Here is a 17579-nt window from a genome sequence, read left to right as displayed (position 1 = left end):
AGAAATTATTTTTCTTTATATTTAAAGAACCCTCAGCACTAAAGTTCGTTAGTCTACAACTTCAATAAATAATATAAAAACCACATGGAACATGCAGTTAGCAGTTATTAATACAGGGTGTTCCAAGATTTGATACAAAAAATTCGGAAGTGATTAGATGACGTGAAAATAATGTTGTGGTTCATATAAACCTTGATCGGTCGATAGGACGTGGTAGTTTAATTATTTGGACACCCAAATCTCATATCTAGCTTGATTAGATTTTTATTTGTGCGGCCGTTTACACCAATAGACCGACGCCAAGAAATAATATGATCAAAAGGGTAATTTCAATGTCAAAACTGCTGTCCTACCCATCTGTCATGTATAAGAACATAATGGGAGGCATAATTTTTGTTAAACCTTCTATAAGAAGCTATTAATCCTCTTTAGAGGATTGCTATTGCTTTATAGTTTAATTTCTGTTACCATCGTATACTTACCTATTGCAGCTGTCACTTTCAGTACTTCAAAATATAGTGTACTCTGCACTAAATGTCAGTATTAGAAGAAATTCAAGCCATAAACTTCATCCTGTCAGGTGCATAATGAACATAGAGTTAATATTAAATATAGAGAACATGACATGTAAGAAGAATCATACTAGTGGAAGAGAGACAAAAAGCATCGGTATACCCATATATGTAATACCTCGTAAAGGTTGCGCTTGCTTGAGAATGCGCAGAACCGAGCTGGAGCCTCGAAGGATAGAGAAACCGTTATCAATATGTCTTTCTTACTCGGAACAACTTCCACTTATAGAAACTATCCATATAGAAGTATTAAATATATACCATTCTCTACCTCTCTTTACTCGCTTCTGATTGGTGTTTTATGTATGAAGTTAATCTTAAAGATCCAATTAGAATAAAGTGGAGAGAGAGAGAGAGAGAGAGAGAGAGTGATATACTAAAGTACTATTCTACTCTATGCTATATTTTGAATAATGCTGCTGTTAACATTATCAAAATTTGTAGAACGTATATCCAAGTAAAAGACATATTAATTATATTGATTTTTATTTATCCATATATTATGTATTTACGGGATAAATATGTATACAGATAACAGGCTACTAAAAAGCAAAACGAAGAACAGAAGTATGACATCAATGTAAACAAAGCACATATTCTATGGTAATAACTTCAAGAAGTGAGGTTAAATTGATGTTTACGTTGTTTTTTTAATAATTAATCTCATATATAATCACAGCAACTGTTATAACGATTAATACGATTTTGAATACCAAATGTGGAAATGACTGTTTCTTGTAAATTACAATTGACATTAGCCATAATCAAACCACACATTATAAAAAATCCAGTTGCGACATCTCAAATAAGGGAACTTTTGATATCGTCAAATTTCAAGATTATCAAATTTCTTAGGAAAACAATATCTCTAAAAGAAGCTGAAATTTTTTATAGTGAACATAAATATAAATTTTTTTATAACAGATTAGTTAGTTTTATGACGAGTGGTCCTAGTGATATCATGATATTGGCAAAAGAAAACGCTGTTAAAGATTGGCGAGAACTTATGGGTCCTACCAAAGTTTTCAAAGCACAATTTGAAGCCCCTAAAAGTATTAGGGGACAGTTTGGATTATCAGATACAAGAAATGCTAGCCATGGATCAGATTCTGAAGATTCTGCTAAGAGAGAAATAAAAATATTTTTTCCGAACTTTGATATTGATTATTGGTATGCACAATATGAACCAGTATTTCGTTCCAACAATATTAGTTTTGATACAAAAAATTTTTTGCACATTCCTTGTAGGTAAATAAAAGTAAATGTGTTATTTTTTAGTATTTATTTTATAATTTATTTCAGTTTTTCAACAACTGTGTTAAAAATTTTCATTCAAAAATTTAGACACAATTTTATTGATTTATTAATTGCAATAATGTAAACATGTATGATAAACATGATCTTTGTGTAAGTGCTTGATATGATTTGTTTTTTTAACAAAATTAATCCTCTTGATACAAAAAGTTCAAAGAGGCTTACAAAACATCATATCTACCAGTAAAACAGTAGAAAATCATTTTTGCTTATAATGTTGGATGATTATGTACTGTCTGTAAACTGCATGTCAAATTAATAAAGAACCGTTGTCAAAATGATATGTTGAAGATCAAAATTATTTGTGATTGTATTTATTCTTACAAATAAGAATCCATTCTAAGTAAGGATAAACCAGATTTATTTGGTAATGAAGATAGATATTAAGGACAAAATGGAAGTTTAGTATCTTGAATATGAAGTCCTTTGGTAAATCTTTAGTTACAGCTATTCAAAAAATCGATTCCATTTGCTCCCAAGGTAATTTACGAAATCCCACCAAAAAAATTCATGTTGTATCGAGAAATACTTCTTTTTCTAATGCTGTTCAATTGAGGAAAAAACGATATTTACAGAAAACAAAAAATCTGCGTACCATTCACAAGGTACTTTCAGAAAATTTGGAAAATTATCAAAGAAACTCTTCATGGGAGAATCTCCGAACGTATCTAACTGTATCAAAGGAGATTGATAATCTAGATTCTGTAGATTACTTAGATAAACCTCAAGTATCAAATTCGTGTATAAATACTGAAACAGGAAAACTTAACAAGAAAGAATTTAATGTAGAAAAATATACTAAAAGTCCATATTCTACAATATCTTTGGCAAAAGTTATGTCTAGCAACGAGACACGAAAAGAACCGAATTCTAGTCAAATTGCATATACAGTTTTAAGTAAAGTAAAAATTGTAGATTCTCATAACATATCAGGAGATATTAAGAAACGAGTGAAATATAGAGGACAAAATATGAATGAAAATAGTATACACTTAAATAATAGCAAAACAGAATTTAAAAATAGTTCAAAGTCTAGCATTCGCTCAACAAAAAGTGGACTAAAACCAGTAAAAGACGTAGGTGAAAATTTAAAATATGCCAAAATATCAAACTACAAAATAAATAAGACAGAATTAAATAAATATCAATTTTTACGTTCAAAGTATGATGTTAAAGAAAATTATAAACCATCCATTAATTTTAAGATAGATGGAACTTCAAAAACATCTATCAAACCGGAATTTCGATTAATAAAAAAAGGATTAGAACAAGATACTAGAAAAAATTTTAAGTATGTCAAACTCTCAAACTTGGAATCAAACAAATACCAGAATTTAACCAGTTCAAAAAATTGTATTAAAAAATTTTCGAAATCATCTACAAATTTAGATATAAATAAGAGTTCAAGTACACACATGAAACATAAACTTCGGTCAAAGAGAAAAGAATTAAATTTAGTGCCTATTGAACATTTGCAACGAACTAAAACCTCAAAATTAATACAAAATAAAACGGAATCAAACAAATATGAAAATTTTTCCCATTCCAATATTGCAAGGATTTATGAACCATCTATAAATTTAAAGAAAAACAAAACTTCAACTACATCTATTAGGCCAGAAACACCAATAAAAAAAGAATTAAATACAGGAAATTTCAAACATTCCAAAATTTCCAATTTTGAAACTAATAAAATGGATCTAAACAAATATTACAATTCTGTTCGTGGAAAAGACCATATTAAGCAAATTTTTAAATCATCTACAAATCTGGACGTGAATAAGCATTCAATTACATCAATTAAAAGAGAATCAGGAAAAGATACAGGCGAAAATTTGAAATATGCCAAACCCTCAGACTTGAAAATAAATAAAATGAGATCTAAAAAATATCAGAATTTTGTTCATTTGAAAGATGATATTAAAAATGATTTAAAAGCATCTACAAATCTTGGAATAAATAGAACTTCAAGAACATCTATTAGACCAGACCTTGAATCAAAAAATGAAGAATTGGAATCAGAAAAAGGTACAAGAGAAAAGTTGGATTGTGACAAAATCTCAAACTTTAAAGTAAATAAAATAGAATCAAAATATAATAATGCTATCTATCCAAAAGATGATTATAAAAGAAATATTAAATCAACTGTTGACCTAGAGAAAAATACAAAATCGTATACATCAATTAGTCCTGAATATCTTGCAAAAAAAGGATTGGAACCAGGAAAATATACCAGAGAAAATTTAAAATATACAAACTTTGGAATTAGTGAAAAAACAACAAACAAAGATAAATATTTTGCTCGATCGAAAGATGATAATAAGAACATTCATAAATCATCTACAAATGTAGAAATGGATAGAAATTTAAGTATATTTATTAAGTCAGAACGTCGCTCACAAAAAGAAGAATTGAAGCCAGAGAAAGATACTAGAGAAAATATAAAATATACCAAACTAACAAGCTTTGACATCAATAGAACGCAAACAAATCAATATAAAAATTCTACCTATTCGAAAAATGATAATAAACAAATTCATAAATCAACTACAAACGTAGAGATGAATAGAATTACACGTATACCCGTTAAGCTTGAATTTCACTCAAAAAAAGAAGAATTCGAAACAGAAAAAGACAATTTAAAATATACCGGACTCTCAAACTTTAAAATGAATAAAATGGAAACAAACAAATATAACAATTCAGCTGAATCAAAAGATGATAATAAAATCCTGAAATTAACTGGAAATCTAGAGATGAATAGAATTTCAAGTATATCCTCTAGGCCAGAACTTCGTTTAAAAAAAGAAGATTTGGAGCCAGAAAAAGATGGTAAACTCTCAAACTTTCGAATTTATAAAATGAAAGCAAACAAATATAATAATTCTGTAAAATTAGAAGATTATAAATCATCTACAGATCTTGATACAACTAGAAATTCAAGTACGTCCATTAAACCGGAAGTTCGAATAAATAAAAAAGAACTAAAATTGGAAAATAATAGTGAAAATTTGAGACAGACCAAAGTCTCAAACAATAAAATAAATAAATTGGGATCAAATGAATATCAAACTTTTGTCTATTCAAAACGTGATAATAAAAAGCTGTATAAATCAACTACAAATCTAGAGATAAATAGAAATTCAAGTACATCTATAAGACCGGGAGTTTTTTTGAGGAAAAAAGAACTAAAGTTAGCAAAAAATAGTGAAAATATAAGACACTTTAAAGAATCGAGAAAGAATTTCGCAAATTCAAAAGATGATAAATTTTTTTATAAATCTATTACAAACATAGATATAAATAGAAATTCAAGTCCATCAATTAGGAAGGAACTGCCCTTAATAAAAGAAGAATTGGAGTCAGAAAAAGATATAGGAGAAAATTATAAATATGGGAAAACGTCCAATATAAAAAAAAGATCAAACAAATGCCATACAAAAGATGATATTAAAAATTTTTTCAAGTCGTGTACAAATCTAGAGACATACATTAAGCCAAAACTTTACTCAACCAAAAAAAAGTTAGTAGAAGACAATAGTGAAGAGTTGAGGCAAGCCAAAGTCTCAAACTTTGATAAAAATAAAACGGAATCGAACAATAATAACGATTTTACTTTAAAAAATATTCATAAACCATCTACAAATGTAAAAATAGCTAATTCTACGAATTATATTAATCAAAATACTGAAAGGCAGTTGAAAGATGAACAAAAAATTGCACCACAAAGTGAGAAAATATATTCCAAATCAAATTTTAACAAAACCGCTTGTAGATTAGCATACGAAATGGCAATTGCTGAAGTTAATAACAATATAGAACAAGATTTATCCTCAAATAACCTAACGTGGGCAAAACAGAAAATAATTGCAAAGATGCAAAATTTGAATAAAGAATCCCATTATAAAAATGTAGCACGAAAGTGGAACAACCCGCAGATTTTACAACAAAACCTTCCACTAAATCCTAAACTACAATCCACACCTAAGTTGATCAACATTAAAAAAAATAAATCAGTAAAAGAATCATCAAATTTGCAAAGCCCAGTTGTAATAAACAATTTTTTAACTTTATACAATAAAGTTAAACATTCAAAATCCAATATGAAATATCAGGTTGTCTTGAGTTGCGCACAACCTACAGTAAAAATTAATGAACAATTAATATCGGATAATAAAGAAGCTGCTCAATCAAAACGAACGACAATATTAGAACTTATGCTAAAACATAAAAAAGAAAAGGATTGCTTCACCCCTGGTTATAGTTTAAAATATAAATTGTCCTCCAAATTTCACAATAATCAAACAAATGGTCAATTCTTCAAAAGAGATTCAACTGAAAGGTTAAAGGAGAATCCAATGATTGGTTCGAAAACCAGAACTAAAGGCTTAAATTTCTATCGACCAATAAAATCATCATCAGTTTTGGAACATATTTTATCAAAAAAAGATCCAAGGGTATATAGCAGTGCCAGTGATTGTTAAATTATGTGGAGTGAAAAATTTTGTTGTCTATTTGTAAATTTAGCTGATAATAAAATGTTTCTTCAACATATTTAACTATAATTCACAAATTAAAAATGGTACATTTCAAAAAATATCAACAAACAAGAAATTTATGTAAAAATATTTAAAAAAAAACCTCCTAATTTCTATTTTTGTTATTTATAATTATACCATGAAAATTGGTCTTAATTTTACTCTATTAAAACATTTGCAAATTACCAAAAAGAAGAAATACAGAAGATAATAGAAAGGTATAATAATCATAGAAACATATAGTGAATCTAAGTTGAAGTTAATGATAATAACAATAGGAAAATAGCAATAAGATGTTTTTCAATACAACTGAAGAACAAGTTCAAAGTTATATGTATCTAGGGGTAGTTTACAAGGAAATCGGTGACGAGGGAGGAAATGTAGAAGCAAGGATGATGAAGGGGAATAAACAGATGGAAGCAGTGAAAACGTTAACATCTTTCCCAAAAAATCTACAAATTCAGAAAACAGTTCAGTTAAACAGTGGATTCTTAACAAAGTAAAGAGAAGTTATATAGGAAAGGAAGAATACTGGGGGGTAAAAAGGAGGTAGAATTATAGCTGAGAAAAAATAATAGAATACAGAATTAATTTGGAGAAACAGAACTAAGCAAAATAATAAAATCCAAAAGAATATTGTTGTGAAGGTCGGTTACAGAGAATGCCAGATTGTAAAGCAACAATAAAATGATTGACATAGAACAAGAATGAAGAAGACAAGGGAAAAAATGAGACCTAAAAGAGAGAGTAATTCAGGACTGGTAAACAAAAGCAAAAAATGGAAGGGAATCACATCAAAGCTAAGGGTGTAGCATCTAGTCAAGTACAAAAAAAATTAAACTCAATATGTACTTAAACATATATTATAAGTATTTAAAAATAATTTATACATTTTAACGATTTACAAAAATAGGCATGTCTCAAAATTAATAAAACAATCAGGTTTCCGAATAAACAGTAACCGTTAGTACTTACAGCTTTCGAAATATTAGAAAACGAAAAGTAATATGAATTACTCATTCAATGATAAATCTATAAATAAACAATTATTTAAATATAAATAACTAATCAACATAATAATAGAAAATTTATAACAATAAAAATATTTTTTTTTGGTTTTACTGTGTTAGCAGCAGCCAAAATATAGAAAGATCTGAAAAAAACTAAAACTCAATCCTTCGTTTTACAACCATATTCTTCTTTAACCAGTGCTACGCTCCTTTTAGAACCAGGTACATTTCAACAATCCACTATCAATCCTTTCTGTCCTTGAGCATGGTGTCTCCAAGGTCGAACCCCTAACTAGATCAGATCCGCCTCAACGTCCTCCAACCAGCGAAAGCGCGGTCTTCCTCTTAGTCGCCACCAAATCTGGCTCGCCAAGCATCTATCTCAGCTCAGTATTTCTCCAGATCGTCCACGCACCGTTCTCGCAAACAGGACCAAAAATCTTTCACAGGATCTTATTTGTTGCCGTCATAGTCCATGTCTCTCACCCATGTGTGACTACTGGTATTGTAAACTGTGAGCTTTGATCTCCGTGAAAGTCGCTCTTGGACTGCCCAGAACCATCTGTTTCCCGCAGCAACTCTTGTTGTCACGCATCATCTTCAGTTATCAAGATTCCAAGATATTTGAATTGGTGGCACATAGGGAAGCGATGTTCTCTGAATTGGAACGTGGTTTGAGGTCCTTGAGGTTCTCATGTGCTATGATGTCAACATCATCCGCATAGACGAGGCGCTGTGTGAGCCTATTGCAAATAGTTCCTCCGGGATTCGTTCGGATGCTCCTTCCAACACCTTCCAGAGAGTGAAAAGTGGTTTTACCACCATAGGGGTGATAAACCTATTAACAATTTCTAATTTTATTTCATGGATTTCAATGTTAGTATAAATAATTTAGATTTGATGTTTTTTTATTTGAAAACATTGAATAATGTTGGACAGGACATTCATAAATGATCATGTTAGGTAAAAAAAATTTACATTGAAACAAACTTAAAGTCAAAAATGTATATAAGAACTAAAGAAAAGTGAACATTTCAAGAAATTTATATTAATAAATACATTAGTTGTTTGAGAAAGATTCAAACAATAAAAAATGTTACAAAAAAAACGATCTGCTTTATACAAATTCAAAGTATAATTCAAACGCTGTAAGTACCGTTACTAACAATAAAATATGAGTACAACTAAAAACATTTAAAATCTTGCATAACAGATATACATATAAAGTATGTCTAGAAAATCTCCTGCTAAATGGTGACTACATAACCTAGTCCCTATCAAGATTTTATTTCCCTAAATATCACTAAGCCCCTGTTTTTTCAATTTCGCATCAAAGATTATATGATTTTTTATATTTACCACATTGTCGCTTACTTTTAATTTGACGATCGTGCTAAGAAACATTTCTTTTCATTTGTTTAGGACTGCCAGATGAAATTAAAACATAATTCATATGATTGAAAGTGAAAATTATCACATTTAGTTATTTTTTTCTGAAAAAACTCAGTGCTTACAATCGTCATTTACTCATCGTGTCATAACAAATATATCACTTCTCACTAACACTTAACCTCAATTCCCAAAAAAATGTATGGATATCGGTAATAAAGGCTGTATTTACCAATATTAGATAGTTTCAATCTAAAATAAAAACACAGTCATTGAAACCCGGGACACTTTCCCCCGATTTTTTGACGCATTCATTTTCTTTCCTGTCCACATAACAGGAAGTCCTTTTACATAAGTAGTTGTAAATTTTGTTTCCTTCTTTCTGATTTGTTACAATTCCAGTTATGACACACAATAACAGTGGTTTTACTTCGATGGGACATACTGTTTTATTCGCCCATTTTCAAGAAAATCAAAATTGTTTTTATGTTTGAATAACATAATTTGAAATATTTATCTTATTCATTTAACATTATTCCGTTAAATGAATCAAGGTATGTAAATCTGAATTTTAATACCTTTATTTAAAAAAAAAGAAGAACTTTGATCAGACAAGAGGTTGAATAATCGATTAACTGTAAATGTAAAATTCTCTAACTAGATTCACACTCCCAGGTCCTGTTTATTTCAGAGAAAAACTGTTAACTATGTCTCAGCATAAATAAGCGCCTTTTCAAAATGGTTCACTTGTTTAGTCGTCAAAGTTTAATTGGATCTTAAATTGTATGGTATGAATTCATTTAAATCTAAGTACACAGCGATTTTGTTTAATAAGCAAATATGTAACTAACCTTATGTTTTTTGGGTTTTTGTAATATAATAACATATAAGTCTCTATATTGTATACTTTGTTAATTGTATTGTGTAAACATATAGAACCAATAAAGACGATTTATTATTATTATTATGATGATGATATTATTATGATTATGATTATTAATCCTTCATTTATTTATTTCACTGGAACGCTTGTTTATTACTATTAAATATCGAGCTTAACATCACTTTTTCAATAACCACAAGTTTAACTCAATTGCCGTCCAAAATAGTGACATCGAATGACTAATTTATGATATAATGACCAACAACAACCAAAAGCGCTTGAATATAATTAGTTGTTATTATTGGTAACGACCAGTTTATTCGTTTGAAACTTGTTTTAAAAAATGTGTGGTAAATAAACTTATTAAATAAACATAAAACGGCATCTAGTACTAGTAGTTTGGGTTCAACAAGGGATTTTCCAAACACTCTGTATTTGTATGTACCACAAAGTAGTTACCACAGAAAATGCACAATGAGATTTGGTTCATTCGTATACATTTTTTTTACATCTACAAATCTTCTGTAAACGTTATAGGTTGTGCATTGCCTTTAAATTTATCCAACACTTTGTTGACGTATTCTGTTGTATGACCTGCTATCTTTACCTCTGAAACAAAAAGTGTAAAGTACAAATTTTCAGAAACTAAAGGACTAATAGTTATTCATTTTCATATCTTGACAATATTTCAATTTTCAAAAATTAAAATACAGTATTATATAACAATTTTTTATCAATATTATAGAAAAAAATAGATTTTATAAAAAAGATTTTAAAAAATAATCTAAATAACAATGAATGAACCTATTTTAATAGCCATATTTATATCCTAAGGTTAACAGAGTCAAATCTCCTTTCCGATTTCATTTGAGACAAACATTTTCCATATATTAATGAATCTAACAACAAATTGTGATATGTGGTCAAGTATGATATGCTTGGAGAGTAAATGGGAGTGAAGGGGACATTATGTGATCCTAATATGTCAAAAATGTACTTTTGATCATCAAGATGAAATCTTTTGGTAGCCCTCTTCATTCTATTAGTGACCCACTACCATTTGTCATATACAGATTTCACAAAACTTTCGTTTTCTTTTCCATGTACTGAGACAAATAATGCGGCTACTGGTGGTCTTCCCAGTCCAACTGATCTCTAAGAAACTGTAGTCATGTTATTCAATGTGCTGTATAAAATGTTTGTGAATAATGTAGACATAGTAATCATTGGTTTTAGTGCTCGAAATCAACTCATGCAAATTGTGAGGCAACTACTGATTACATCCCAAAAAGTCTCGTTTAGTTCAAAGCTGTTACCTGATCATACTGTTGCTGAGATTTTGAACTCTTCAAGGTAATATTAGATGAGCAAATATCCTTTATGAAAGGGAGTGAAAGGTAGTTATGATATGTGAAAATAATACTTGTGTGTATTTAATTAAAATATTTTAATTATCACCATGTCAATGAGGACCTCCAAATTAATGCCACCCCATACCATTACTTGATGGTATTCGGTAAATGAAAAAAATATCAGTTGATTTTGTTGGGTAGTGTATTTTTATATATATATTTTTTTTCAGTGTACTTACTAGCTATATTTCTTAAATATTTTTCCACGTTAGCTGTGAGTTCTTCTTGTCGTTCTTGAGTGTTTTCTGCTAATTTCGCTGACAAAATAAGTTTGGCTTGACTGATGCTATTAATGAGGCGTTCTACAAAATAATTCCGAATTAAACATTTTGAAATATCTGGTATATATAGATAACACCCTTAGTTGAATAAAGATGTGAATCAATATTAAAATATTATTTTTCTTTATAGATTTCCAGAAACTTTTGAACTCCATTCTGGTTTTTCAATGACAATTCACTGAAAGTTTATTGGAAATTAGGACTGTTTATATAAAAAAATATTTTTAATGAACTGTAGTTTTTCAAAATTAAAAATAATTTTACTTACTGTGTTCATATTCCAAGCCATTTAATTTGATCTTGTTAGCTTCGTGCTGTGCCTTTTTCTTTAGTCTACAAGCTCTGGATGCTAACTTATTTTTCTCTTTTCGAGATGTAGGTCTTACGTTGAAAGGTAACTCACTAACTGGTGTCATATCGTTAATTATTTTACCAAGTTTTTCAAGCTCCCTCCCAATAACATACAATTTCCTTGCATTAGGTGTCAAGTCGTTACCATCACCTAATAAAATTTTTATATAAAAAAATAGAGGAAGATATTCTTGAAATTAAAAAAAAAAATTATACCGATTAGAAAACAATTTGAGGTAGGATTTGAATATTGAAGTAAATTTAAAACATTAAAAATTAATGCCAGACAAAGCACTGTATTAGAAAGAGGAAGTCAAAGAAAATTGATAAAGATAGTTATGAAGAGAAAAAGTTTGTATATAAACAATCCAAAGAAATATTTGAGAATAAAACAAGAATTGAAAAGAGGATGTGAAAAGTATGAATACAAATATGAAAAATCACCAAGAAATAAAGTAGAAAAAATGGAAAAAAATGAGATGAAATTTGAGCATAAACTAGGTAAAAAAAGCCAAAAAGAAGGTGAAATTTGAGAAAGTGTATGCAGTTTTAAATAAAAAGAAGAAAATAGCTAAAGATGGCGGAAAAAAGTGAACAAATATTTATATTTGGAAATTATTATGTTGAAAATTTAACATGAATTAATTTAGGTAATTGTTTTGTATGTATTAACAAAATTATTATTAAAATATCAAATAATTAAATCAATAAAAAAGCTAAAAAATAAATAGGTTAGGTTTTTAGGAGATTTTAAACAATAAATAGAAGTGAAAATGTATTAATAGATTCATAGAAACGATTTTTTAATTCTTATTTGGAATCCTCTCAACTTTAAATACCTTTGACAAGCTCTTTTTTGCCAACAGGTTTTTCCAAATATTTCAAGGCATCATTATTAAGGTAGAAGAGTAATTATAGAAACAGATTTCTTTTTCCTTTATCTGTCTGTCATAAAATTTTAACATGAAAATAAGGGAAATCAAATGCAACGAACCTTTTCGAGCCTTTCCGCTATGTTTGATACCTCTAACAGAGCAATCAGGACTAAAGACAGGATCGGTAACTTCATGGAGTCGATGAGGATCTTCCATTTTGCTTTTCATCACCAATCTTTGTCCTTTTGGTCCTTTAGCTTGAACATTATACTGCCAGAAGTATCTTTCTCTTTTATTCGAATGTTTGAGTTGCCTATCTTCATCCTCATCTGAATCTAGCATAAACAAAAATTGTTAATTTCTTTTTTGGTGGAGATGTTGTGGTATTAATGGAATATTACCATTTTCTGATGAAAAATCCTCATAATGGGCGTCGCTGTCTTCATCAGATTCTTCATCTTGAGATAAATCTGGCGGATCTGGGCTTAGTAGACCACCTGTCGACAACGAAGACGTCGAACCTGCTTCAACTAAAGAACTGGTTGATAACAAGTGCTTCCTAGGTTCGCGTCGTTGCCATATTTGTTCGAGTCCTAAATGAGTTGGTGCTGAAGAAGATAATCTGAAATCACGGTATTAAAAATATTTCTAAACATAATTGAGACAATTTTTTTTTTGATAAATAATAATAGAACTAAACAAATTTTGTTGCTTACCTTGAATTTGTCGTCCTACCTAATCTATTATGTACAGGAACTAATGTACGTCTTTCTGGAAAAGACTGTCCCAATATAGAATGTTCAGGTGAACCGTAGGGATCTTTGCTGACTAGAAGCTCTTGAAGCGTGCTGTGCTTTTTCGGAAAATTTGATACGTTCGATGGCGATGATAAGGAGTGAACAAGTGATGAGTTCGAACTGTTCTGACTCTCTGGAGACAATGCTGAAACCGGCGTTTTGTACTTGTAATTATCAAAATTACCTAGAAAATAAGCGATGCATACAATTAAATTAAGTACTAGAGCAGTTTCGACTAAACCACCCTGTAAATTATATAGATAAGTACAAATTTAAACTATCGATCAATCTTCATGACATTCATATTCATTCCCATTTCCTATCAAATACACAACAGTCATTCCTGATATTCCTGAAAACCTGCAGGATCTTCCATATTAAGTTATAGAAAATTCAAAGTCCAATAGAAACAAGTTTAAAAAATAAAAGTCTACAATACTTTCTTTTTCAATTTCTCTTTAACCCTTGAGAATTCACCAGATTTTTATCGCTGACTCAACAGAAAAATGAAAAACAAAAGAAATAGAGCAGAAAATTTTGATAAATAATAAAAAGTGTTAAATTAACTGTAATTTACAAAAAAATATTCATTTTTGACTAAACTATACCTTCCAAATATAATAATCATATTTTACTGGCCATACTTACTTGTAGGTACACTAGATGGTAAATCCAAGTCTCTGTGGTAAGGTATACCTTGAGGAAGGTAAGATGTAATAGGATTATTGTTAATATGGTGAGTCATATTCTGTGAATTACCTTTCTCCAATATAATATAAGTGTTTTCTTCAGGAAGCAATAAATCATCAAAGTTTAGATCACCTAAAAATTCTTAATTAGTTCTAATTCTATTCTTACCAGCAGCTATAGAAAACCATGCAAAAAACTCATCAATAAAATGAAAAAAAAAATAGAAATTAGTTTATTTACAAATGTTTTTTTTTCAAATTTAAAATATTCACTTAGAATAACGATTTGAATGAAATGAGTGTTGTGGTACTACAATATGTATTAAATGTATAATGAACAGATGACTTATTAATAAAATAAAAATAAATTACCATTTTTACCTAAAAAATTTTCGTCGTTGGCATTCAACTCTGCTAAAGTAGGTCCTTGGATTAAATCAGCCTTATCCACTTGGAAGATATCATCTTCATCCATATGTATAAAAGCTTCTGATTTAAGCATCTCATCATTGCTAATTAATCTACTCAAAGACCAAGCACTACCGTCATATACGCCAGGAGTTTGTAATTGAGTATTTAATCCCACATCAGAATATAAAGGTGATTGTGAGTTTTCAAAATCGGGATTAAAATCTCTGTAGTCATTAATATCTCTTCTTGACGGTATAGGAACACTAGCCGACATATTTATAGTTGTATTATCATTGAACTGTGGTTCTTGCTTTATGGTTATACCGGGATCAATGAAAAAATCCTTGCTGAAATCACTCATCGCAAAGTAAAAGCTAAAAATTAATAATTATCTTTCAATTTAACTTTCACAGTTGAAACATCAATCAAAACAAAATTTAAACCATAAACAAAAAAATTTACTTGTTATGTATTTGGATAATTCATTTATATTGCAACTACTGTATTAGTTTGTTTTACAAAACTCATCTTAATATATAAAGAAGGTTGAAGACAACAAGTAATCTACATGTATTTTTCAGTAAATTGTTTGTATAATTGATTACATCCTAAAACTGAAGCAACATTTTTTGAAGTTAAAAATAGCAAAAATACAATACTAGAGGTAGTATGGTTGGAGAAGAGAGAATAAAGAGATTAAATAACAAGCTCGAAAAAGAAAAAAGCAGATAAAGTTGCACTGAAGGATTAAATGTAACTAAAGATATTATATATCATTATAAAAACCTTGTAGATAACAAAACAGAATAAAGATCCCATAAAAAGGAATGCAAAGAAAGTTTAATGCTTTAAAATTGAATTATAATAAGAAGAGAAGTAAGTAATTACAACATTTTAAAATCATTCCAGTATATTTCATCGACTGCATTTGAATATCCTAAACATTAATTTTATGAACATTAGTTTCATTCTATCAAATATAAAAATAATAGTAATAAATATAAATGGAATATCAAGAGACTAGAGGCCTTCATGGATCTGGTAAAACCAAACTTGAGATTAAAAGGCTATAAAAGATACAAAGTCAATGTATTTACTATATCATTGAAGAATTTGTGAGTCAAATTCCAATCCTAGTTTTTATAATCATTTAGTTGTACCAAAAGCAGTAATAGAATTCAATCTAGAGGTTATTGTAGGGACAGTTAATAATTTAGGTATTATAGAATGTTTATTTCATTCATACTTTTAAAAATACCTTTTTGTAGATGTCTAATGGTTGTAACTAGTAGTGTATGTGAATATTTTGAAAATTAAGTTGTACATAATCTTAACAACATATTAATGGAATTTCTATTAGGTTTTCCACATTAATTGCATTTTTATTCAACAAACTGAAAAAATATTTTCTTCATTAGGTAAAAGAAGAACAATGAACATACATTAGTAATTAATAACTATGCTAGCTTTTTATTGTCGATGTAATAAATTGATGCAGCATACGCCACTGATCTGTATTCATACATTCTACACATTCCTTTGTTTATGTTTTTATTTAGTTTTGATTTTTTTATGTTATTAATATTTTCCAAAAGATTTAGATTCACGTACAATCAACAAAATTAATAATAGTCTTGAAAATCAATAACTCCTATTACATAAATGGTTTCATCTCACTAGTGACGGACACTACATAGAATGTAAACAAAAACATTATCCACGCGTTGAATGTCGTACACAACCTTCAAAAGTTGCAAAACGAAGATGACTTACCTTATTTTTATTTCGACAATATAAATATTTTACTATTTGTTCGCACAACAAATAACTAATTTATAAATAGTCGAAATCGGGAACACACTATCAGACTACATACAAATTTAGTCCACCATGCTTTTTAGTTGCTTATCATGACTCGACAATCTTTATAGAATATTATTTTTCGCAAATTCCTATTGCAAATTACAGATCAGTAGCAAATAAAATCCTCAATTAAACAGCTTTTGAAAGCTGACGTAACACTTTGAAATATTATCAATACTTAAAAATTAAACGAGTTTATTCTGTTTAGTTTATCACTTTCAGCTATAAAAATCTTGATAATTCACAAATTTCACCTCGACACTGTGATATTTAATTCGCGAATAATAAAAGCTGAGGAGGCTCGTGTACTGACGTCGAATATAACGTCAGTTATATATGTCCTTCAATTCGCACAAACACTGGCACGTGACAATAACAACTCGTCAAGTAAATAAGGAAAACGTTAGTCAATAAAAACATTTCTTCTTATAGAAGGAACTGGAAATTCTTTGAAATGACAGAAATGACAATAACTTGATAGAAATGAGGTAAAATGAAATCTACAGTGCTGCCATCTCTAATTTATTATACCCTATCATATCAAGGTAAAATGAGCCATAGGCGTTTTATAAAGAAAAAATAAAGGGCTAATGATTAATATTAATAGTATACTTGACATTCAAATCTTATGTGCATTTTAAAATTATAATGGTATTAGATTTTAAAATAATGTATACAAATTTCATATCCAAGATCAATATAAATTACAAATGTTTCTGTTGATTTTGACCGATCATATTGGAATATTTATTTTGATTAAATAACTATGCATGCTTGATACATAAAATCATTATATTTCCACATTTTCATCATTCATATATTACTATAACGAGGCTATTCTCCCATCCCCTGCCTTTGTCTATATTATTACACCGTGTTTTTGGAGTGCACTTAGGGTTCTACACTGCTGTAACTGTGTTTAAAGAGACTTCGATAAAATCAAAACGAGAATCTGATTGGATGTAAAAAAGCATGACAGGAGGAACTTTAGAAAATCATTCAAGGTTTAAGAAAGATATAAACTTTGATTTCTGTAAAATTTCTGAAATAAAACAATTAAAATCCTGCGGTGTGTTACAATACAAACTATAGAAAAAGGAATTAAATAGAAAATAAAAAATGACTTACAAGAATCGCAGTTGATTTAATTAGCAGTACTTATTTGTACGAGCTCAAAGATTGTGGTAGATCTGC

General features: G+C 29.0%; 3 protein-coding genes across 8 annotated transcripts; 2 read left to right on the top strand and 1 right to left on the bottom strand.

Moving 5' to 3' along the window:
- Positions 1–1186: 1186 nt before the first annotated feature.
- Positions 1187–2150, top strand: LOC130445803 (nucleoside diphosphate kinase 6). Its single transcript, XM_056781687.1, has one exon. It carries the CDS (start codon positions 1297–1299, stop codon positions 1822–1824), a length of 528 nt encoding a protein of 175 aa, XP_056637665.1. The 5' UTR covers positions 1187–1296; the 3' UTR covers positions 1825–2150.
- Positions 2151–2302: 152 nt separating this feature from the next.
- LOC130445879 (uncharacterized protein PF3D7_0207100-like) lies at positions 2303–6370 on the top strand. The gene is made up of 4 exons (XM_056781766.1): positions 2303–2966; positions 3825–4256; positions 4446–4829; positions 5184–6370. Exons 1-4 carry the CDS (start codon positions 2303–2305, stop codon positions 6368–6370), a joined length of 2667 nt encoding a protein of 888 aa, XP_056637744.1.
- A 901-nt stretch (positions 6371–7271) lies between these two features.
- LOC130445796 (protein CREBRF homolog) lies at positions 7272–16880 on the bottom strand. 6 transcript variants are annotated; one of them, XM_056781678.1, is made up of 10 exons: positions 16296–16880; positions 14493–14896; positions 14182–14244; positions 14071–14118; positions 13342–13567; positions 13027–13247; positions 12745–12960; positions 11668–11901; positions 11298–11420; positions 7272–10315 (listed from the first exon to the last, which is right to left on the bottom strand). In XM_056781678.1, exons 2-10 carry the CDS (start codon positions 14881–14883, stop codon positions 10218–10220), a joined length of 1620 nt encoding a protein of 539 aa, XP_056637656.1. In that variant the 5' UTR covers positions 14884–14896; positions 16296–16880; the 3' UTR covers positions 7272–10217. The 6 variants fall into 6 exon arrangements, with proteins under 6 accessions (XP_056637656.1, XP_056637654.1, XP_056637651.1 ...); XM_056781676.1 differs by having other exon boundaries at positions 13342–13606; positions 14484–14896; positions 16296–16774; XM_056781673.1 differs by having other exon boundaries at positions 13342–13606; positions 14071–14244.
- Positions 16881–17579: the final 699 nt, after the last annotated feature.

This window comes from Diorhabda sublineata, chromosome 6, assembly GCF_026230105.1.
Source record: "Diorhabda sublineata isolate icDioSubl1.1 chromosome 6, icDioSubl1.1, whole genome shotgun sequence".
Classification (NCBI taxonomy): Eukaryota; Metazoa; Arthropoda; class Insecta; order Coleoptera; family Chrysomelidae; genus Diorhabda; species Diorhabda sublineata.
This window is presented reverse-complemented; position numbering and strand designations above follow the sequence as displayed.

Bases quoted from the DNA above. Each gene is read 5' to 3' on its own strand.
- LOC130445803 (XM_056781687.1), top strand. From the start codon at position 1,297: ATGACTGTTTCTTGTAAATTACAATTGACATTAGCCATAATCAAACCA.
- LOC130445879 (XM_056781766.1), top strand. From the start codon at position 2,303: ATGAAGTCCTTTGGTAAATCTTTAGTTACAGCTATTCAAAAAATCGAT. The intron at 2,967-3,824 runs GTGAAAATTTAA...ATGATTTAAAAG, and splicing joins AAAACCAGTAAAAGACGTAG to CATCTACAAATCTTGGAATA. The intron at 4,830-5,183 runs GTACGTCCATTA...TTACAAACATAG, and splicing joins TGATACAACTAGAAATTCAA to ATATAAATAGAAATTCAAGT.
- LOC130445796 (XM_056781672.1), bottom strand. From the start codon at position 14,883: ATGAGTGATTTCAGCAAGGATTTTTTCATTGATCCCGGTATAACCATA. The intron at 13,607-14,070 runs GTAAGTATGGCC...CTTATTTTCTAG, and splicing joins ACCATCTAGTGTACCTACAA to GTAATTTTGATAATTACAAG. The intron at 12,961-13,026 runs GTAATATTCCAT...TGTTTATGCTAG, and splicing joins GGATTTTTCATCAGAAAATG to ATTCAGATGAGGATGAAGAT.